General features: G+C 43.3%; 1 protein-coding gene across 1 annotated transcript in view; it reads right to left on the bottom strand.

The window, feature by feature from the left end:
- The window catches only part of diaph2 (diaphanous-related formin 2), a 902,507-nt gene that overhangs the window by 497,520 nt on the left and 381,525 nt on the right, over positions 1-23,462 (bottom strand). The window contains exon 20 of the mRNA XM_060927624.1: positions 5,729-5,827. Coding sequence (XP_060783607.1) covers positions 5,729-5,827 — 99 coding nt within the window. The remainder of the gene's footprint in view (positions 1-5,728; positions 5,828-23,462) is intronic.

The following is a 23,462-nucleotide window of genomic DNA, read 5'->3' as shown; positions in this document are numbered from 1 at the left end:
AGAGCATCTGCCACACTGTTTAGGCGTCCAGGTAGATAAGATGCTCTTATGGAAAGGAGGTTGTCCTGAGCCCATACTTGGAGACTGTGAGCCACCTGAAGCGCAGCTACAGACCTTGTGCCCCCCTGATGATTGATATAGAAAACAGTTGCCACATTGTCTGTACGTACCAATACATGCTTGCCCTGTAGCACTTCCTGAAAGTGGCGCAACGTCAGAAACACCGCCATCAACTCCAGTGTGTTGATGTGGGACATGTGCCACGGAGCAGGCCAGGTGCCATTCACACCTTGCCGACGCCAGACTCCACCCCAACCCATGAGAGAAGCATCTGTCCGGATAACCTCCCACCGTCCCGGTGGGGGACCAAGTGGAACTCCACAAGTGAGAAAGTGTGCCTGGGACCAAGGTCTTAGCATGAGCATGCAATGGCATGTTATTCTCACCCTCATGTGTCTGTCTCGCACTGGACACAGATGCAGTTGAAGAATCCATCTCTGAAAAGCCCTTAGCCACAGAAGACCCAGAGGAATGACTACCGAGGCCGCTGTGAGTTTCCCCAACAGCTGAAGGAGAGAAACATAACGCTAAGTTCCCCCGACATGAAGGTGGTTCACTCCAGTGAGAATTGAACTTATTCTGTCTGGCGTGGGACTGGCCAGCATAGTGTTCGAATCCAGGGCAAGGCCGATGAAATGTGTTGCCTGGACTGGGACCAGTTTGCACTTCCTCTGGTTCACCCTGAACCCCAGAGCCGTAATGTGTAGTAGCAACCGGTGAGCATGTTCCCTGGCCTGTTCTGGCGATGCCGCACAAAGAAGCCAGTTGTCCAAGTAAGGGAGCACTCTTATGCCCTCCTTCTGAAGGGGTTCTAGTGCTACTTGGACGCATTTCGAGAACACCCTTGGTGCCAGAGAAAGTCCAAAGGGGAGAACTCTGAACTGAAAAATCTTTCCCATAAACGAAAAACGAAGGAAGCGCCTGTGGTCCACGGCAATGGGTATGTGAAAATAGGCGTCCTTGAGACCTGCGGTCACAAACCAGTCCTGGTTTGTGACTGCTTGCAGTACATCTGTTGTTCGTAGCATTCGAAAAGGAAGCACCTTCAAGAAACGGTTTACCCTTCTTAAATCTAAAATCAGCCTGAACCCACCGTCTTTCTTTGGAACGAGAAAATAAACTGAAAAGAAACCCCCTGGGTGAACAATGGGGTTGACCATCTCTATGGCTCCTTTTTGTAGTAACAACTGAACTTTTCTCGACAAGGCTTCTGCCTGTCTTGGATTGGTTATAACTGTCTGCCTCACACACAAATGCATTGGTGGCCGGCGGCGGAATTGCGGGCGGTACCCTTCTGAGAGGGTTGTGAGGAGCCATTGGTTGGTTGTTATTTCGCGCCAACGTGCTAGCTGGCTGCCTGTAAAAACTCCTGCCACTGGCCCTGACCTGTCAGTGGTCCTGTCTACATTTTTCGGAAGGGATGGGGGGGCGACGACGGCGGGGAGGACCCATCTGTCGAAAAGGGCGAAAACTCACGTGTGGCTGAGCGCCACCCTGCCTGGCCGAGGGAGGTGAGGGAGGTGGGGGATTGGGGGCCCGCTGCTGGGGTCGATGGGGAGACCTTTGTGCAGCTCTAGGGGCCACATGCCTAAAGCGTGAGGCAGAAGGGTTTGGCGGAGCTCTGAAGGTGGGTGCTACGCCCACATGACGGGAGCGAGACTTTGTAACAGACACACATCTGTCAAGGGCCTCTTGTGCTGCTGGCCCAAAGACCTGTCCAGGTGCCAGTGGGAGGTGCCTCAGGTTGTTCCTGCATACTTCTGACAGAGGCAACTGAGCCAGCCACACTTGTCGACGGGCTTGCAGCAAGGTGCCCAAGGTAGTGCCACACTGGTTGGCAATGACACCCATAGCCTGCAATGCAAGTTCCAGTACCTCAGCCGCCAGTGGGTCTGCCGATGATATTTTGAGTGTCGAGTACAGCATAACAAGCATGTGTGCCAGTGAGTTAGACACCCTGCCAAGAAAGGCAGTAGAGTTGTAAGCACGAGAAAGTAGCTCGTCTGTGCGGTGGCACTCAGCGTTAGGGCAACGCACCTGCTCCCAAAGTGCTTCATCGAGAGACACAATGAGCGAAGCAACGCTTGATTCGACTACTGGCATGCTACCCAAGCCAACAGCACCGGGGTCCTGCATCACCGCAAGCATGCGAGACATCTGGTCTGGATGGGCAGATTTCGTAGCAGCCTCCAGGGCAGAGGCCACCACAGAAGTAAAAAGTCATGACACTGTGGAATTACCAGAAAGGCACGCTGAACACGGCGCAGGAGCATCTTCTCAGATCCAGTAGGAGGCGCCGGGGTGTCCAACTGCAAACGTGCAAGCAAAGCCTTCAGTGTGGCCTCCACTGAACCCACCACTGAGGCAGACTCCCTAGCTCGCCCAGAGGTAACATCACTGCCCGAATCACAGGGCTCAACACCTGGCAGGACTTCGCTTGGTGGCTGTGCCGAGGAAGAAGACTGACTGAAAAAGTTGTCTGAGGCAGCCACAGACATCACTTCCTCTTGGTCAGGTGGCTGAGAACATGAGCCAACGGGTGACAAGGAGGCAGGTGGTGCAGGCTGTTCCTCTACAGTACCTACCTGTGCCCCTGCTGTAGGGGGGGGCCTTGCAAGCAGAGGCAGCAGACGCTCCACTGTAGATGAGAGCAATTCCACTTTACACTCCAAATCAGAAGACTTAGATTTTTTGCGCTGTTTTGCATGTACTGGTGGTGAAAGCCTACACTTACGCTGTGTCTGAGAATCCGAGAGCAGAAAACTGCTAGACGCACGTTCCATACCAGCCAACCGCACCTGTCTAACAGTAAGCAGCATTAACGCACAGGAAGGGCATGGATCAGACATTTCCTCCCTTAGATGTTGCATGCCAAGGCACTCCGTGCAGCGATCATGTGCATCCAGCACCTCCATTTGGTTGGGGCAAGTGGAACACCTCACTGAATCCATCTCAGTGTCTACTCACCCATGATTTTTTTTTTTTAGAAAAGAAGCAAGGTGTAGCGCTGCTTGCTAGCCTGGCAACCAAGGCTAGCAAGTTCGCAAGTGCAACTTTACTGCTACGGACAACGATTTACTAGCAACCAGAAAACCAATGCTCGCGTAAAGTTGTAAGTACATGTTAACGTTATTGGCAACCAATTCGCTAACTCACTCAACACTGACAAACCTGCCGGCAACCGAACAGTTTGTGACAAGACCGATATAATAGCCGTCCCTGAAAACTTGGCAGCCAAGATTCAGTGACTATCGATACATAAAACAATCTCAAAATAATGTTAACCAAGTTACCTTAGTGACCAAACAGCTCGCGTGGAGTCGAGTCCCACTGAAGTCCTCTTCAGTCATGAGCTGCACTGTAGATTGTCGCAGGTATTCCCACAGTTAACTGATAACACACACAGAATTCCAATAGAAGAGATGCGATTGCAAAGTGAGAAAAAAGAAGAGGCCAAATGACGTGGGATGTTGCCTTATGTAGGCAGGCACGTCATACGTTATGAGATGACAACTTTTGTATGCAGTTCTCAAAACGCGCGGATGCAAAGATGCTTCCACTAGTGCTTTCAGCACCACCCTAGCGGTCTGGAGTGAAGGAAATAAAAACATCACTTCTGCACTTACATCCGCCTCCTACCTCGTCCCTGACAGAATACTTTGCCAATCAATGTATGTAGCAGAAATATTCCAGTACGCTATTCCACGCTGCTTCTGGGTCTCCATGTCTCAGCCCCTTGTTTTTTTTATTTCTGGCAGCATTTTGGAATGGAAGCCCCAGCACCATACTATGGAATATATCACCCCAGGGGATTCAGCCTGCAGTGCAACCTATTCTATGCGGACCTCAAAGAACCCAAGCCACCAGAACCAATCTGGGTGAGCTTCATGCTCACTTGGAAAGCTAGACGAGCTCGCTGATGGTGGAGTACCTTGTCAGAGTAGAGCACCCATGCCTTCGGCGTTCACAGACTTTCCTAGACATGCTTACGTTCATTTGTGAATCAATAGAGGAAGAGGACCCCCATGAACATTTTTGGGAGGGGGCTATCACACCTGAGGCTGACGCAGCAGCAGCAGAGGAAGCCGTTGCTCCAGACTTCCCTCCAGTGGCCTTTGCAGCAACAGTAGAGGAGACCACTGCTCCAGAGCCCCTCCTCGAGGCTGTTGTTCCACAGCCAGTCCCACAGCTTGTTCCACAGTCAGCACCTGAACCTGAGCTAGAACCAAAACCAGCACCAGCACCTGAACCAGAACCAGCTCCTCAGCCTGCATCAGAGCCAGCATCTGAACCAGAGCACCAGCCAGAGTCACTGCCAACACCAGAGCCTGAACCCAAGCCTGAGCCTATGCTAATGCCAGCGTCTGTGCCCGTGTCAGCTCCAGTGCCAGCATCAGAGCCTGCACCAGTGTCTACTCCAGAACCGGTCCCATCGCCAGAGTCGGAGTCAGCTCCAGTGCCAGAGCCAGCATCAGAGCCTGCGCCAGTGTCTACTCCAAAACCTGTGCCAGCACCAATATGTTGGAGTCAGCTCCACTGCCAGAGCCCGTGCCAGGGTCTACTCCAGAACCAGTGCCAGAGTCAGCTCCAGTGCCAGCATCAGAGCCTGCACCAGTGTGTACTCCAGGACCTGTGTCAGAAGACAACGGAGCGACCTCTGCCTCAGCTGGCTATGAAGACGTCGTCGTCATCCCGCCGCCACCTGGCTATGAAGACGTCATCATCACCCCACTGCTGGGTCCTGACCAGGACCAAAAGAATGTGCTGACAGAGCTTGAGCCCATGCCTGAGTCCAGTTCAGAGTCCAAGTAAAGTGCAGAGTTCGAACTAGAGCCCAGTCCAGAATCCAAATCAAGTCTAGAGTTTGAACTAGAGTCCAGTCCAGAGTCCAAGTCAAGTCCAGAGTCCAAGCTCGCTTCCTGCCCAGAGCCCAAGTCATCTCCAGAGCTCGAGTCCAGTCCAGAGCTCAAGCACACTTCCAGCCCAGAGTCCAGGTCCAGTCTAGAGCTTGCATTATCTCCAGAGCTCGAGCCCGAGCCCAGTCCTGAGTCACAGTCATATCCAGAGCTCAAGCCCGAGTCATCTCCAGAGCCTGAGACCATTTCAAGACAAGAGACCAAGTCTTGTCTGGAGTCTGAGCCCAAGCCCCCCACCGGAGCCAAGAAAGATTCATTTTTGCTCCTGGAGGGAACTCTTTGGGAGGGGGGTTCTGTCAGTCCTGTGCGCTTTGGTGCATGCACCTGAAGAACTCTCAGGTGCACCCCAAGCTGCGCACACGTTGAGCAGACTCTGGCACGTGCACTGTTAACGACGCACACCTGATTAAGGAGCACACATGATTAAGGAGCAATATGTGCACCTATATAAAGACTGTTTACACGCTCAGTGTGAAGTATTACGCTACGTCAGTACACATTACCGAGCCTTATTTCCTGTGTCTGTTTTCCTGGTTTTCTGATTCCTGTGCCTGTTCCTCGTTCCTGTTTTTTCGTTGCCTGTGATATCCTGTTTGTGCCTCGCCCGACCTTTTGCTAGTTTTCAAGTTCTTGAGTTTGCCTACTTGTTTTTCACAATTGTAAATAAACATCACTTCTGAACTTAAATCCACCTCCTACCTCATCCCTGACAATTACAACTGATACAATGACAAGAAATATCAAGAACTTACACAGATTTTGTGCTGTTTTGGCATCCAGGATTCGCAACTCTTTTGCTTTTTTCTTAAATTGTGTCATTCTGCTGTCCGTTTCCTCCACATCCTTTTTCACTGTGAGAAAAAGAAAAGACAGAAAATAATTATTGTTACTGTCACAAGCATTTGTTACAGGATGAGTCAACCTTTTATGTAGTTTAGAGGAAAAAGAGAGCATCCAGAAGCATGATGCTAAACATAATATTCAAAACATAGAGCAAAATAAAAATGATATTTCTGACATTTCCACACAGTCAAAAAGGCTTTATATATAGTGGTTTGGCTACAAGACAATAGAAAGATTATAGTGTTAAAAATTTTGACAAACAGCTGATTCACTCTCCGTGAACGTTTTACATTAATCTGACTTGGAGAGGATTTTTTAAATGTATTTATTTATTTTTTAAAAGCACAGTCAGAATTTGGTATCCACAGCATGTGTGGATACCAAACATGGATCCAACCTACCTTTTTCAGTTCAAGTTCAGGCTGGTTGCAGAATCCATGCCACAAAGAACTATGCTTTAGAAAATTATAAATATATACCCAAGTAGGGTCTGTTAGTTTTCATTGCCTCACCTGTCTTATAGACCCTTTTTTTCGCTATTGTACATTTGTATATGTGACACACACACACGCACGATATATATATACACACACACACACACACTATATATATACACACACACACACACTATATATATATATATATATATATATATATATATATATATATATATATACACATACACACATACACACATACACACGCACACAATATATATCACACAGGGTTAGTCAAAATTATGTTAACACTAATAGATCATTTTTCTCCTGCAGATAGACATACGCCATGGGTGACAGATTAAATGGTATTTTTGCTCGCTGGTTTTTGTGCGTTGAACACGATGGCAAACAGGTTGAGACTGCCCTGTAAATCATCTTGCACATATGATGTATGTTTTGTGAATAAATGGTTTCTACCATTTAAGTATTAACATAATTTTGACTAACCCTGTGTGTGTGTGTGTGTGTGTACACACACACACACACAGTGGTGCTTGAAAGTTTGTGAACCCTTTAGAATTTTCTATATTTCTGCATAAATAGGACCTAAAACATCAGATTTTCACACAAGTCCTAAAAGTAGATAAAGAGAACCCAGTGAAACAAATGAGACAAAAATATTATACTTGGTCATTTATGTATTTAGGAAAATGATCCAATATTACATATCTGTGAGTGGCAAAAGTATGTGAACCTCTAGGATTAGCAGTTAATTTGAAGGTGAAATTACGAATCCTGGAATACGACAGCAACTACTTAGCAATGCCTTAAGCTATGGTCACACTACAGCTCACGATGCTTTGTGATGGGACATTGATGAAATTAGGTGTTTTGGTGATGATGCATAGCGATATACAGGCGAGATAAAAGTTGTGCTCACACAGCAGGCGAACACTTGACTGTCACACGCCTTTGCGTGCTCAAGCGACCATTCTTGTTCACAGGACCCAGTTGTTATGAGAAACACCTGATGCTGATTTGAGTGCATTCAGCATATGCATATAAGGACACAGAGGCTTTGCAAAGTATTATCATCATCACTGTCATGTTTGTTTCTAGCCCTGTTTATGACTCTGCTTTCGGTTTTGCTTGTGTTTTGTAAATATCACGCCTGCTAATAAACACTCTTCTTGCACTTAGAGTCGTCTACCACTGCATACCTGATACAATACTTAAAGTTTCGATGAAAACAACGCTTTCATGTCAGGTGCTGTATGCCAGCACCTGACATGCTGGCATACAGTGCTGTGAAAAAAGTATTTGCCCCCCCCCCCAATTTCTTCCATTTATGCTTATTTGTCACATATGTTTTAGGTCATCCAACTAAGTCTAATATAAGATAAAGACAATGTAAGTAAACACAAAATGCAGCTTTTAAATGATCACTACATTTATTAAAAGTAAAGGGTTAATCAAAACCTGTATCACCCATGTGAAAAAGTAACTGCCCCCTTAAACCTAATAACTGGTTGGGCCACCCTTGGCAGCAACAACCAGAGGTGGACAAAGTACCCAACTTCATTACTTAAGTCAAAGTATAGATCCCACTGGTCAAATGTTACTCTAATACAAGTGAAAGTTGTACAGTTAAATTTTTACTTAAGTTAAAGTACTGAAATACTTGCTTTTAAAAATAAGTATTAAAAGTACACTTTCTGTCAACGGATCATTGTATTATTGCCACAATGCTTACAGTACCTAATGCCGCTACCAAGGACAGAAATGTGAATTTATAAAATGAATGCATGCTGTGCCATCATGGTGGTTTAACATTAAGCTAGCTAGTCAGTGAAGCTCCACCTGACATGTTCTTTTCAAACTTGAAATCATATTGAGTAGCTAACGCTACTAGAAAAGAAAGATTTCTACATTGTTTATTTGGCAAGATTATGCTGAAACATTTCTTTTTTTATGAGTGATGTTTATTGAAGGAAAGAAAGAGATTTTACAGAATATCAATATACAACATATCCCCTCCTAATTTTGGTTATACACAGAAAGAAAAAACATAGAACAACAACCCCAGCCAACCCCCCACCCCCAAAAGAATAGCAACTGGGGAAAGAAAAAAAAAGGAAAAGCAAAAGAGAAACAGAACAAAGAGAGCCAGCCAGATAAGGATGTACAGTGGTAAGACAGTGAAAGGTCAGACTGAGATAATGGAAAAAAAAGGAATAAAGAGAGCTCAGGAGCTAGGGGTCAGTAGCCTGGGTTTCTGATCCAGCAGTGGCTGCCAAGTTTTGGAGAAGGCTCTCTCCCTACCTGTGTTGTTATAGTGTAACCGTTCTAAGTGCAAGACACTGCCCAGATCCCTAAGCCATTGCTGGAACAGAGGGCAGGCTTCTGATTTCCAATGTTGCAGAATGAGGCATTTAGCCAAGGGAGTGCAGAGGGAAATAACTTGCCCTACATAGCCACTGATGTTGGGATTGTATTCTACACAGCCAAAAATGGCAAGGAGTGGGTCAGGTGCAATAGTTTTATGGAATGCTTTTGAGATATAGTCAAATATGAGAGACCAGAAAAGAGTCAATTTAGGGCATCCCCAGAACTGATGCGTCAGAGTCCCTGTTTGCTGTTTACATTTGTCACATAACGGAGATGTGTTAGGGTAAATACTATGTAGCCTGGCTTTGGAGAAGTGAAGCCTGTGGACTACCTTAAACTGTAACAAAGAGTGTCTGGAGTTTATTGAAGTGCTATGAATCATGTCTAGAATGCCCTCCCATACTGTTGTGCAGAGTTCTATTCCAAGTTCCTGTTCCCAACTATTTTTGACTTTATCGGTGGACACTTTTTGATGGGCCACCAATATGCCATACAGAGTGGAGATTGTACCTCTGTTACCTGGAGTAAGACGCATAAGACTGTCTAGAATATTGTGTTGGAGTGTATGTTCATACTGTGGTATATGAGTTCTGATAAAATGTCTGATTTGAAGGAACCTGAAAAAGTGTGAGGATGGTAGGTCATACAACTGTTGGAGATGCTGAAAGGAAACTAGACACCCTTCAGAGTACAGGTCCTGTATACAAAAAATGTTATTGCCTCTCCACTTGGAAAAGACTGGATCCATTAAGGCAGGAGAGAATGCATGATTATGACAGATTGGACTGTCTATATAGACTTTGGGCAAATCTAGAAAATATTGGATTTGTTTCCAAATTTTAAGGGAATTAAGTATAACAGGGCATTTAATATAAGAAGGTATTTTAACTTTAGGAGGGTTGTTAAGCAGGGCAGGGAGAGAGGTGGGCCCACATGAAAATACTTCCATCTGAAGCCACGTGGGGGCATCATCTTGATTGTAATGGGCCATTGGAAGGGCACTGCGCCAATGCAGTAAAACATTCAAGTTTGCCGCCCAGTAGTAAAGCTTAAAGTGGGGCAGGCTGAAGCCTCCTTCTGCCCTTGATTTCACTAAGTGTTGTTTAGAAATTCTAGGTAGTTTATTGTTCCAAATGAAGGAAGATATGATTGAGTCAAGTTTTTTAAAAAAAAAGTAGAGGGGGATGAATACAGGGAGATTTTGAAAAATGTAAAGAAATCGAGGAAGGACAACCATTTTTATGGCATTGATGCGTCCCAGGCGGCACGGTGGTGTAGTGGTTAGCGCTGTCTCCTCACAGCAAGAAGGTCTGGGTTTGAGCCCCATGGCCGGCGAGGGCCTTTCTGTGCGGAGTTTGCATGTTCTCCCCGTGTCCGCATGGGTTTCCTCCGGGTGCTCCGGTTTCCCCCACAGTCCAAAGACATGCAGGTTAGGTTAACCGGTGACTCTAAATTGACCATAGGTGTGAATGTGAGTGTGAATGGTTGTCTGTGTCTATGTGTCAGCCCTGTGATGACCTGGCAACTTGTCCAGGGTGTACCCCGCCTTTCGCCCGTAGTCAGCTGGGATAGGCTCCAGCTTGCCTGCGACCCTGTAGAACAGGATAAAGCGGCTACAGATAATGAGATGAGATGAGATGATGCGTCCCACCATAGAGATGGGCAATGTGTTCCAAAATTGAATATTCTGTTTGAATTGTTGCAGTTTGGATTCCCAATTACTAGAGAGGAGCTTTCGATGATCACGTGTTACTATTATGCCAAGGGATTTGAATTTGTCTGTTGCAATTTTAAAAGCAGTTGTACGGAGGAAATTAAGATCTACTTTGTCAGATATGGGCATTAGTTCACTCTTGTTCCAGTTGATCTTGTATCCTGAGAAGCTACCAAATGTGTCAATGAGCTGTAGTAGAGGAGGAATAGAGGATTTAGGGCGAGAGATGAATAAAGTAATGTCGTCCGCAAACAGGGATATCTTATTCTTGACCCCCAAAATATCAATCGGGGCTATCTCCTGTTTTGATCTTATTTGGCTGGCTAGTGCCTCTAGAGCTAGGTTGAATAGGTAGGGTGAGCAAGAGCAACCTTGACGTACACCCCTATGAAGAGGAAATGATTCTGAAATGTCGCCATTTGTGATTATTGAAGCTTGAGGATGAGCATAGATGATTTGAATCCATCTAATAAATTCAGGACCAAAATCAAAGTATTTTAAGGTGGTGAACATGTACTCCCTTTCCAAAAAATCAAACACCTTTTCTGCGTCTAACGCTATAACCACAGATTCCTCCTTCTGCTTATTGTAAATTGTATTGAATAAACGGCGCAGGTTGAAATATATTTGCCTACCTGGGACAAAGCCGGTCTGATCAGGATGTACAAGGCTAGTTATGTGTTTTCGGAGTCGATTAGCCAACACCTTACTAAGAATTTTTGTTTCCATCTGCAGGAGAGATATTGGACGATATGACGCCATGTCCAGTGGGTCCCTGTCTTTTTTGGGGATGAGTGTAATGTTGGCATTATTTAGTGAAGGTGGCAGTTCTGCTGTTTCTTTTGAGTGGGCAAACATTCACAGCAACAAGGGGGCTAAGTCGGATAAGTATTTTTTATAGATTTCAATGGTAAACCCGTCAGGGCAGGAGCTTTGTTGTTAGGGAATTGAGATATAGACTGGATTTCCTCCAAGGTAATGGGGGCTTCTATTGGTTCATAAGCTTCTTTATTAAGTTTAGGAAGCTGGCTCTTCTCTAGAAAATCATTCATTTTCTGCAAGTCGGAGGATTTAACTTTAGACTGGTATAGTTCTTCATAAAATGAAGCAAATGCTTTGTTTATTTTTTGTGGATCTGTTATGAGCTTGCCTTGTTTATCCTTTATTTTGTGTATTGCACGGGTAGCCTGAGAGTGTCACAATTGCCTTGCTAGGAGCCTGTGGGGCTTGTCACCAAGCTCAAAGTATTTTTGTTGTGTTCTCGCAAGTAGCGTGCGAACTCTTTGAGAGAGGATGGTGTTATATTCATATTTTAAGCTTGTAATTTTTTCAAGAGTACTGTCATTGGGGGTTGTCTTATAGAGGTCTTCCTGAATAGATAGGTCTCTAATTAAATCTTCCAGCTTCTTGGCTTCAGCTCTTCTTTGCCTGGATACATAAGCTATGATGTGGCCCCTGATTACTGCCTTGAATGCCTCCCACAAGGTTGTGTCATTTACATCGCCTGTGTCATTTTCAGAAATAAAGAGTGAGATCTGATTTTGAAGAAAGTCAGTAAACTGTTCATCGTTAAGTAAAGTAGAGTCAAAACGCCATTGATTACAGGTTGCTCTTGCAGAGCCTATTTTTAGTACCATGGACATAGGCGCATGGTCTGAAATCACTATAGGGTGATAGGTTGCTGAGTCTACAGCTGATAGTAATTTGGAGTCCACTAAAAAATAATCGATGCGAGAATATGCTTTATGCACTGGAGAGAAAAAGGAGTAGTCTCTTGCAGTTGGGTGATGGAGACGCCACACGTCAACTAAGTTAAGGTTTTCCATCAAAGTATTAAGGCGGATGCATGAATTAGATTTTTGAAGGGATTTGGAGAACTGTTTGTCCAGCAGGGGATCAAGTACGCAATTAAAGTCTCCTCCAATTATACCATTTGTGCTAAAAAAAAAAATCTGGAATCATATTAAAAACCTTTTGGAAAAAATCAGGGTTGTCAAAGTTAGGTGCATAGAGGTTTACTAATGTTGTAGGTACAGAGTTTAAGGTTCCAGCTACTATTACAAATCTACCATTGGGATCATTTATTACTGAGGACTTAATAAAGGGGATATTTTTCCCAATTAAAATTGCTACCCCCCTTGCTTTGGTAGAGAAGTTTGCTTCATATAGTTGATCTACCCAGCCTACCTTAAGTTTCCCTTTAGAAGTATGCTTGATGCGTGTTTCCTGGAGAAATATTATATCTGCGCACAGGGACTTCAGGTGAGAAAATACCTTTGCTCGTTTTATAACATGACCAAGGCCCTTGACATTCCAACTAACAAAGTAGTAATCCCCTCTGTGCACCTGAGCTACATTTTTAGCATGTGTCATTCTCTATGTTTATAAAGCAAAATATATACACTGTCATTAAGAATATTAAAAAGTGCTGGCAAAGAGAGAGAAATAAAGGAAAACATAAACATAAAATACATACAAAACCCCTTACCCCAGTTGTCCCTAGCCTGAAGACTGCCCAAATGGCAGCTACAACTACTAAAAGGCATTTCTAAGACTCTCCTGTCTCGCACTTGCAGCCCCCCTGGCTGATAAGTCTGCCCTACAACGTACTATTAAGTTATTAGTTATAGTTAACAGGTAACAAACAGCATACAACAAATAGAACAGTGTTGCCATCAACAATATTTGGGAGACCTGCCTCGTAAATATGAGTGTCGCGTTGTAGTCCCGTTAAAAAAAGATTGAATGAAATGAAAAAAGGACTAGCAGTAGTGATTATATGAACTAGGGTGCAGTGGCAATTTCGTGCAGCTTAACATAACATTGAAAAACACATTTAGTGCTTAAACATTTGAAAAACACAATCACTTTTTAACCAGTTCTAAGTTATTAATTTAAGAGCATCTACTTGTTTCATTTACACAAAAAAGCCTAATCAACAAGGACGCCTGGCATGTAGAGCCAAGCTAACCATTGAAATACGAACTCAAGGTTGGGTGTTTTAAAGTTCCATAACAGTCTACAAGGCACAGTGAAGATGTGTGCAAAAGGATATTTATCTTGTATCCTCCGTGTTGTTTCGATTCGGGTTTGAAAGACAATGTTTAGACACAAGGTCCTCCGCTTCCTTGACTGAGTAAAGACGCGTCTTGCCCGCGCCTACGAGTGTGACAAACAGCCTGGCTGGGTATTGCAAAGAGGGTTTGAGACCAAGGCTGTACAGTTCCTTCATAACGTCTCGGTATTCCGACCGCATTTCCAGTACGTCAGGGCTGTAGTCTTCAAAGACCTGAATTGGAGTGCCACGGTACTGAAGTTTGCCTCGAAGATTGCGGGATTCGCGTATCACCAGGTCACGGGTCTGGTACTTGTGGAAACAGATGACAACCGAGCGAGGTCTATCCCCGGTGCCACGCTTGAGTGCGTGGTGGGCATGGTCCAGCTCAGGTGTTGAAGTGAGAACTCCTTCCCCCAATACCGCCACCAGAAGTTCTGCAAAAAAATCAGATGGGCGAGAGCCCTCAATCAACTTAGGAAGGCCAAAAATGCGAATGTTATTCCTTCTGCTTCGTCCTTCTAAGTCTATAACTTTTGCTTGTAGCTTAGCAATGTCGTCGGCCATGGCTAAGCAGTTAGCCTTGAGAGCCCTAATAATCTCGCTGGTTTCAGTAGCGTTGGACTTGAGGGAAATCACCCGCTTGTCGTGGTCATCAACTTTCGCTCGAATTGTGTCCAGTTTAGATTCAAGTGTTGAAATTGCAGATTTGAAGTCAGTCGAGAGAGCTGCTCGAAGTTCTTCATGCATGGCAGCTATGGCTTCCATGTTCACTTGGCTAGCAGCCGCACTGTCTTTGGATGTATTTTCGTCCTTTTTTGTGTTTCTTGCAGGTCTTGTGGTCATCTTGTTGTCAATCCGAATTGTTGTTAGTTAGATGTTGCTGTCTGTTAATCGTGTCGTTGTGAAAAGGGGCTAAAATTTAGGATTTTTTTTAAAGAAAGGTGGGAGCATAAACAAAACGTGTCTACTCCATGCTCGCGCAGCCGGAAGTGTGCTGAAACATTTCTGAAAGGACTTCAGATAAGTTAACGTTATTCATGTTAGCGGAACTCCATTTTTACATGCTAACTAACAGTGTCCAAGTTAAATAGCTTTGTGTAAACGTTAGCCGTGGACAAGGCTATGGCAACTTGGCCGGCAAATCCATAGAAAGTCGTTTGACTAACCAGACTGTACAGCTATTGCAACGTTATCACTAGCTCTAAAAGCACAGACAAATTCGTTGCCAGCTTTCTTTTGGAATAAAATGTTTCCAGACCTCAATATGCTTCCGCAGGTTGGACAGCAAGTTTTTGTAGGCCGTGATGTGGTTCGTTTTCAGCAAACAAAGCAAACATTTAAAACTAAACGAATCTTTAATCCTTTCAGAAAACTGAAACATGGGTTCTAGGTAAAGCCATGAGTGTGTGCATTCCCCAGAAGAACCACCTCCTTTCATTCTGCCATCAATTGATCATCTTAAATAATGCGGTGGAGAAATCATTGCTCTTGATTTTATCCAGTCTATGGATGTGACATGACCCTAGTGATTACTGATAGGCTCTCTCAGTGTCACCTGCGAAAAAAACCAATCATGTTTTAGAAAAGAGAAGAAAAAAACCCACTTTCAAAGCTGCTTCATAGTAACAAGTAACAAGGACCTTGATAGAAATGTAGTGGAGTGCAAAGTACGATATTTGTCTTTCAAATGTAGTGAAGTTAAAGTCAGAAGTTTCCCCAAAAAAATAATACTCAAGTAAAGTACAGACACTCAAAAAGTGTACTTAAGTACAGTACTCGAGTAAATGTACTTTGTTACTGTCCACTTCTGGCAACAACTGCAATTAAACATTTGTGATGACTTGCAATGAGTCTTTTACATCGCTGTGAAGGAATTTTTGCCCACTCTTCTTTGCAGATTTATTTCAATTCAGCCACATTGGAGGGTTTTCAAGCATGAACTGCCCATTTAAGGTCTTGCCACAGCATCTCAATTGAATTCAAGTCAGAATTTTGACAAGGCCACTCCAAAACCTTAATTTTATTTCTTTTGAGCCATTCAGAGGTGGACTTGCTTGCATGTTTCAGATCATTGTCCTGCTGCATAACCCAGCTGCGCTTGAGCTTAGGTCACGAACTGATGGGCAGACATTCTCCTTCAGGATTTTCTGGTAGAGAGCAGAATTCATGGTTCCATCAATTATGGCAAGTCGTCCAGGTCCTGAAACAGAAAAGCAGCCCCAGACCATCACAATACCACCACCATGTTTGACTGTTGGTATGATGTTCTTATTTTGGAATGCTATGTTAGCTTTACACCAGATGTACAGTACCAGGACTCAAGTCTTCCAAAAAGTTCTACTTTTGACTCATCAGTCCACAGAATATTATCCCAAACGTCTTGGGGGTCATCAAGATGCTTTTTGGCAAATGTGAGATGAGCCCTTGGGTTCTTCTTGGTCAGCAGTGGTTTGCACCTTGCAACTCTCCCATGGATGCCATTTTTGCCCAGTGCCATCCTGATTGTAGAATCATGAACACTGACCTTAACTGAGATAAGTGAGGCTTGCAGTTCTTTAGATGTTTGTCGGGGTTCTTTTGTGACCTCCTGAATCAGTCTGAACAGGTCTGGCAGTAATCATGCCTGGGTGTGGCTCATGAAATTTAACCCAATTATTAATTAAATTTGGTTAATTGTTTGAGGATAATTGGTTGAGGGGGTAATTACTTTTTCACATAGGGCCAGGGCAGGTTGGGTAACTTTTTTCCATTGATAAATCAAATCCTCATTTGAAAACTGCATTTTGTGTTTACTTGGGCTATCTTTGTCTAATATTAATTAGTTTTATAGCGATATAAATTAGTTTGATGACATGAAACATTTAAGTGTGACAAATATACAAAAATAAAACAAATCAGGAAGGGGCAAATACTTTTTTACAGCACTGTATGCGCATGCTGATTGCGCTCAAATCACCATCAGGTGTTTCTCATCACGACTGGGTCCCAAGTGTGCGCACAACATGCTCCGAAGGATCCCCGACTGTAAATGCACTTTTTAAGTCTTGAGTAAGGTTAGGCTATGCCAAGCCGCTGTGCTGATGAGGCTCCTGTGAGCACTGGGGACATGGATTTGAAACCAATAAATCTCAAGAGGCTCAAAGAAGTTTCCCCGAGCTTCGGGAAATATTCCCAAACCCATCTGTGAGTATTCAATGCTTGGTTTGCCGATGAAAACATCGCCACCAAATTTCAATGCATGCACTGAAATTTTTCGCAATGTTTTTGACCACTCACGAGGTGGAGACACAACAAGCAATTTGTGAAGCTCGGAGAACAATCGTCATGTATTGCATGATTGGTGGCGATGCTATCAGTTTTTCATCGCCAAGTATTCACAAACCCATAGCGAGCTGTAGTGTGACCAGGGTGTTAGCAACAGCAGTACCTTTCTTTTGCTGCGCAAGCATTCTGCATTTCCTCCAAGAGAATACACTCTTCTAGTTTTAACAATCATTTTCTGATGCTGCAATTACAAATACCACAATACCCACAATCTTTTTCTTCTCACAGCCAATCAGAATGTCATGTTTGAAATGTGGAAAGTGCCAAAATGCCCAAAGTTTTGGGAAGGGTCTCTGGAGCCATCAGAAAACTATAATTACTACAACACATTACTACAATAACCTGATATATTAAAAGCTGGATAAATTATGCAAAAAAAAAGAAAAGAAATAAGATTATGCATCCCTCGGTGGGGAAATTTACATGTTCCAGCAGCTCACAGATAGAGTCAGGAATAAACAGTAACAAAAAATAGACTGCAAGAAAAGTATCTAAAAAAATTATAAAATAAATAAAAAGTAAAAACATGAGCCATGTATGTAATGTACACAACAAAATAGGAATGGAACTTAAGTAAGAGTAGTACTTCACCTGAAGTAGCAATCTTGCACTTATAAAATACTAGCAACTGAAATGGAAATAAAAATATTGCACCAGGTAGTGAATGTTATTGTAACAATTGTACAAAACAATTATGAGAGACATGAATAAGAAAATACTTGCAAATGAAAATGATATTGTAACAAATACTTGTAACAAATACTTGTAAATGAAAATTATATTGTACCAAATAGTAATATTGGTGCACAGCACAAGTTGATGGCGATGAGAAAAAAAAAAGGAAAAAATAGAAAAAAAAATACTACAGTAGCTACCTAGCTATCGGTACCCAAAAGTGGAATGCACCAGCTTGAAGCACAAACATGATTGCTTCACAGGACTAAGCCTGTTTGCCTCTCCAGCCATATGGCTTTGCTCAGAAGCCCATCCCCAGGGCACAGGTTTGAGTTTTGTGTGAAAGGGCCTTTACCCTTTTAATCAACGAGTTTAAAATGAAAATAGGTTCCTGTGTCACCACCAGGCTTGCAGTGCTCGAGTCCGACTCATGCCCTAATTTTAAGGACTCGTGACTCGAGTTGGACTTGAGCACTGATGACTCAGACTTGGGCTCAGACTCGTGCATTTACTGTTTGCTGTTTCTGGGTGAGAACACGCCGTACACATTCTGGCTACCGCTTCTCACCGGAGCTTTTTATTTTATTTTCCTTTTTGTTTTTCTTTTTTGTGTTTGTGTAGTTTGATGTTTGTTTTTTGTTTGAGTGTTTTGTCAGCCGGTTGTGGTGTAGCTCTGGAACCAGTTTTGGGCGTCGGTTCCCTCCAGGCCTTGGTTCGCCGTGGGTGATGCCTGCACTCCTTGCTATGGACTGCAGTGAGCTCATTGCTCTTTTAACATCGGGGTTGTACAGCGCTCTGTGCAGCGGTGTGTTTGTGCTTGGCGCGGTGTTCCGAGCAATGTTGCTCAGTGGTGTCACAGCGGCTGTGCAGGCAATTTGAGACATACCAGCATTCTGAGTGGCAATGCTTCTGTGCTCGCTTTGTGGATCCATGGCGCAGTGTTCCAGGTGGTGTTGGCTGGCGGCGTGGGACTTGTTTTCGTGCGTCTTTTGGTGAGACTGTGGCTGCTACACCATTGGAATGACATCCTGACCTTTATTTGGTGGACTTCCCCCCCATAATTGTAAAGTGACCTTGGGTATGAGAAAGGCGCTATATAAATTTAACTTATTATGACTCGGAAATTGGAGACGAGGACTCAGATTTTTTCTTTATTTTTTGTAACGTCATAATAATTTGGCGCAAGATATTTATATCTACATTAATTTTTGGACTAATTTCGTGCAAGTGTGTCGCACCTGCGCTCCTTGGTGCATGCATCAGATGGACTCTCAGGCACACGCTGGACAGCACGTGCGCCAAGCAGACTCTTGCGTGCCGTAAATGACTCGCACCTGCACAGGATAAAAACTATGAACACACACTTACTTTGCAAACTACCGAGTTGCATGGCTGACACGTTACCGGGCCTTATTTCCTTGTTTGGTTTCCTGATCCCTGACTTACTGTTTCTCGTCTTTGATTCTGCCGAGTCTACGATAGCCTGTTTGTGCCTCGCTCGACCTATTGCCTGTTTGTGCCTCGCTCGACCTATTGCCTGTTTCCCTGTAATACAATTTTGCTTGCCATTCTGGGGTAGGTTTCCCAATAACGTTGCCCTTTAGGGTTAAAGAGAGAGTTGAGAGACTCTCTTCAGCAACGAATGTTGTCTCTGTACGTGATTTTCCCAAACTCACTCGTCAGGAGTCTTAATAGCAACATTACGAAGAGCTTTATTTACAATGCACATCCACAATATAGGCACTAGCAGTTGCTAAATCCAGTCAAGGTGGTCACATGGCGTTCGTTTTTTACAAAAAGAACAATGAAATATAAAGTGTTTAAAATATGTTAAAATATTGTATTGTCATTAAGCATTACATATATAATGTGGTAATTAATTACTGAAACTATTTTACATTTTTGAGCAATTTTTTAAAATTCCAAGCGTGTTTTTTTTATTAAATGAATAAAGGTTCACATGAAAGAATGAGCAAACAATAAGCCAAATAATTCAGTAAATGTGTTCCCCATGCCTGTTCATTTCACTGTTACTCAAACATACAGTCAGGATTATTTTAGCTGTTCTCCACAATGTCAAGCTGGCAATGTTCTCCCTTATAATGTGCGCACGCAGAGAGAGAGGTTTTAATCTGTGTATACCCAAGGAGGTTGAATTGACCATACACACACACACACACACACACACACACGTATATATACACACACACACACACACACACACACACACACAAAACCCCAATTCCAAAAAAGTTGGGACAAAGTACAAATTGTAAATAAAAACGGAATGCAATGATGTGGAAGTTTCAAAATTCCATATTTTATTCAGAATAGAACATAGAGGACATATCAAATATTTAAACTGAGAAAATGTATCATTTAAAGAGAAAAATTAGGTTATTTTAAATTTCATGACAACAACACATCTCAAAAAAGTTGGGACAAGGCCATGTTTACCACCGTGAGACATCCCCTTTTCTCTTTGTAACAGTCTGTAAACGTCTGGGGACTGAGGAGACAAGTTACTCAAGTTTAGGGATAGGAATGTTAACCCATTCTTGTCTAATGTAGGATTCTAGTTGCTCAACTGTCTTTGGTCTTTTTTGTCGTATCTTCCGTTTTATGATGCACCAAATGTTTTCTATGGGTGAAAGATCTGGACTGCAGGCTGGCCAGTTCAGTACCCGGACCCTTCTTCTATGCAGCCATGATGCTGTAATTGATGCAGTATGTGGTTTGGCATTGTCATGTTGGAAAAAGCAAGGTCTTCCCTGAAAGAGACATCGTCTAGATGGGAGCATATGTGGCAGATCACAGAATCCAGGGACACATGTCGGCCGAAACGAATCCGAGATAATCGCAAAAGAAGCATTTTTTTTTCGAAATTTGTGATTTTTGTTTTTTTTTCCATCATGTGCAAGTTGAGATCTTGAAGAATGCAATCAGTATTTCAGATAATAGATTGTTTTGTTGGAAAAGCATACATTTTTTGTTGCAAATTGTCTTGTTTTTGTCAGGACTGTAGCCTGCTGGGGGTTGTGGGTAAATTACCATATGGGCCATTCACATGAAGATTTAAGTCATTTGTTTTTTTTTTTCCGCGAATCAGCTGTATGATCCGAGTTGAGCGCATGGCTACTTAACCTGCATACAGGCATGTGATTTCACTATGGAATGAGGAAGCTAAACAGAGTGCAGAGGAGCAAACACCGCGAAGCAAACAGACACTCAGTATTTACATCGGAGATGACCATTTCTAGCAAAAAAAAACGCAACCTCGTTTTCCAGATTGAATGGAATACTTGAATGATCGGATGATACACGGACCGTTCTAGGATTACATTCCATCGGAGGCATTGGTGTGTGCAAGGCGCCATTTCTCTTTCAGATGGGGTAAGTTTATTAATCTAAGGCTGTGTGGTTATTTTTGCATATAACGGAGAGTGTTGTGGTTTGGTTAAGCCTAGGTCACAACCGGACGTACGATTTTTTGGCCGTGTGATTTTTTGGCGTTTCCCAAATTGCTGCGGGGTTTTTTTTGTTCACGGAGAAAGACGCGCGTTGGCCGTAAGTTTGTCTTGCAACCTGAAAAAAACGTAAGCGCCCGTAGAGTTTGTTTGACATGACAAAGAACCTCTGCGGCCGGTCTGCGGCTCGAAAATCAGCACGTCACACGCGCGCTCTCGTGCGTGTCATGCGCGCTCTCCGTGTGTTTCTTGCGTTTTTTGCATGTAGACCGGCTGTAGGAGCACATACGGCCGGTTGTGACCGAGGCTTTACATGAAACTAGTGTTGTGTTAGTTGTGTCATCATCGTGCTATCTTTCTTTCTTACGGTGTGAGTAATTTTTCAACCACAAAACGTTAAAGTATACTTTAGGACTTATTTTTGTACTTCATAATTGTTTTGGGCATACTTTGCATGGAAGGAAAATTGACGTGGTGATCTTTGTTTACATGAAAGTAGTATCGTGCTAGGTCGTAGGGGGTAGGGCTTTCCTTAATGTCATGCAAATGAGCACCATTATGTGCCCGCCTTACACCCAGAGTAGCTGAGATGGAAAACTTTGAGGGCGATTTTCTCCCTTTTCTGTTTTAAGAAGTATACACTTTCAAAAGGCCACACATTCTTCAAATATTGTCAGATCTCCACATGGAAGGCATCATTGGAAAGCTTAGAAACTGTACTTTCTGAATCTGTCAATAACTCAAAATGCCCCCGGGCCAACATGTGTCCCTGGATTCTGTGATCTGCCACATATGTTGCTCTAGAACCTGGATATACCTTTCAGCATTGATGGTGTCTTTCCAGATGTGTAAGCTGCCCATGCCACACGCACTAATGCAACCCCATACCATCAGAGATGCAGGCTTCTGAACTGAGCGCTGATAACAACTTGGGTCATCCTTCTCCTCTTTAGTCCGAATGACATGGCGTCCCTGATTTCCATAAAGAACTTCAAATTTTGATTTGTCTGACCACAGAACAGTTTTCCACTTTGCCACAGTCCATTTTAAATTAGCCTTGGCCCAGAGAAGACGTCTGCGCTTCTGGATCACATTTAGATACCGCTTCTTCTTTGAACTATAGAGTTTTAGCTGGCAATGGCGGCTGGCACGGTGAATTGTGTTTACAGATAATGTTTTCTGGAAATATTCCTGAGCCCATTTTGTGATTTCCAATACAGAAGCGTGCCTGTATGTGATGCAGTGCCATCTAAGGGCCCGAAGATCACGGGCACCCAATATGGTTTTCCAACCTTGACCCTTACACACAGAGATTCTTCCAGATTCTCTGAATCTTTTGATGATATTATGCACTGTAGATGATATGTTCAAACTCTTTGCAATTTTACACTGTCGAACTCCTTTCTGATATTGCTCCGCTATTTGTTGGCGCAGAATTAGGGGGATTGGTGATCCTCTTCCCATCTTTACTTCTGAGAGCCGCTGCCACTCCAAGATGCTCTTTTTATACCCAGTCATGTTAATGACCTATTGCCAATTGACCTAATGAGTTGCAATTTGGTCCTCCAGCTGTTCCTTTTTTTGTACCTTTAACTTTTCCAGCCTCTTATTGCCCCTGTCCCAACTTTTTTGAGATGTGTTGCTGTCATGAAATTTCAAATGAGCCAATATTTGGCATGAAATTTCAAAATGTCTCACTTTCGACATTTGATATGTTGTCTATGTTCTATTGTGAATACAATATCAATTTTTGAGATTTGTAAATTATTGCATTCCATTTTTATTTACAATTTGCACTTTGTCCCAACTTTTTTGGAATTGGGGTTGTACGTATATTACACACACACACACACATATATATATATATGAACAGTTAAGGAAGTTGAAGATGAAATGATCTCCAAAAGGCATAAAGTTAAAGATGACTCATTCCCTTTATATTTGAAGCAAAAACAATTTTTCATTTTCATCTTTTACATTTTCAAAATGACAAAAAAGGAAAAGGGCCCGAAGCAAAAGTTTGGGCACCCTGCATGGTTAGTACCTAGTAACACCCCCTTTGGCAAGTATCACAGCTTGTAAACACTTTTTGTAGCCAGCTAATAATCTTTCAGTTCTTACCTGGGGGATTTTCACACATTTGTCCTTGCAAAAGGCTTCCAGTTCTACAAGTTTCTCGGGCTGTCTTGCATGCACTGCTCTTTTGAGATCTATCCACAGATTTTCAATGATGTTTAGGTCAGGGGACTGTGAGGGCCATGGCAAAACCTTCAGCTTGTGCCTCGAGGTATTCCATTGTAGATTTTGAGGTGTGTTTTGGATCATCGTCTTATTGTAGGACCCATCCTCTTTTTAACTTCAACTTTTTTACAGATGGTGTGACGTTTGCTTCCAGAATTTGCTGGTATTTATTCGAATCCATGCTTCCCTCGACCAATGAAATGTGCCCTGTGCCACTGGCTGCAACACAACCCCAAAGCATGATTGATCCACACCCATGCTTCAGAGTTGGAGAGGTGTTCTTTTCCTGGAATTTGGCACCCTTTTTTCTCCAAACATACCTTTGAACATTGTGGC

The sequence above is a fragment of the Neoarius graeffei genome, chromosome 8 (assembly GCF_027579695.1).
Source record: "Neoarius graeffei isolate fNeoGra1 chromosome 8, fNeoGra1.pri, whole genome shotgun sequence".
Lineage (NCBI taxonomy): Eukaryota > Metazoa > Chordata > Actinopteri > Siluriformes > Ariidae > Neoarius > Neoarius graeffei.
The sequence above is the reverse complement of the archived record's forward strand: the minus strand, read 5'-3'. Positions and strand labels throughout refer to the sequence as shown.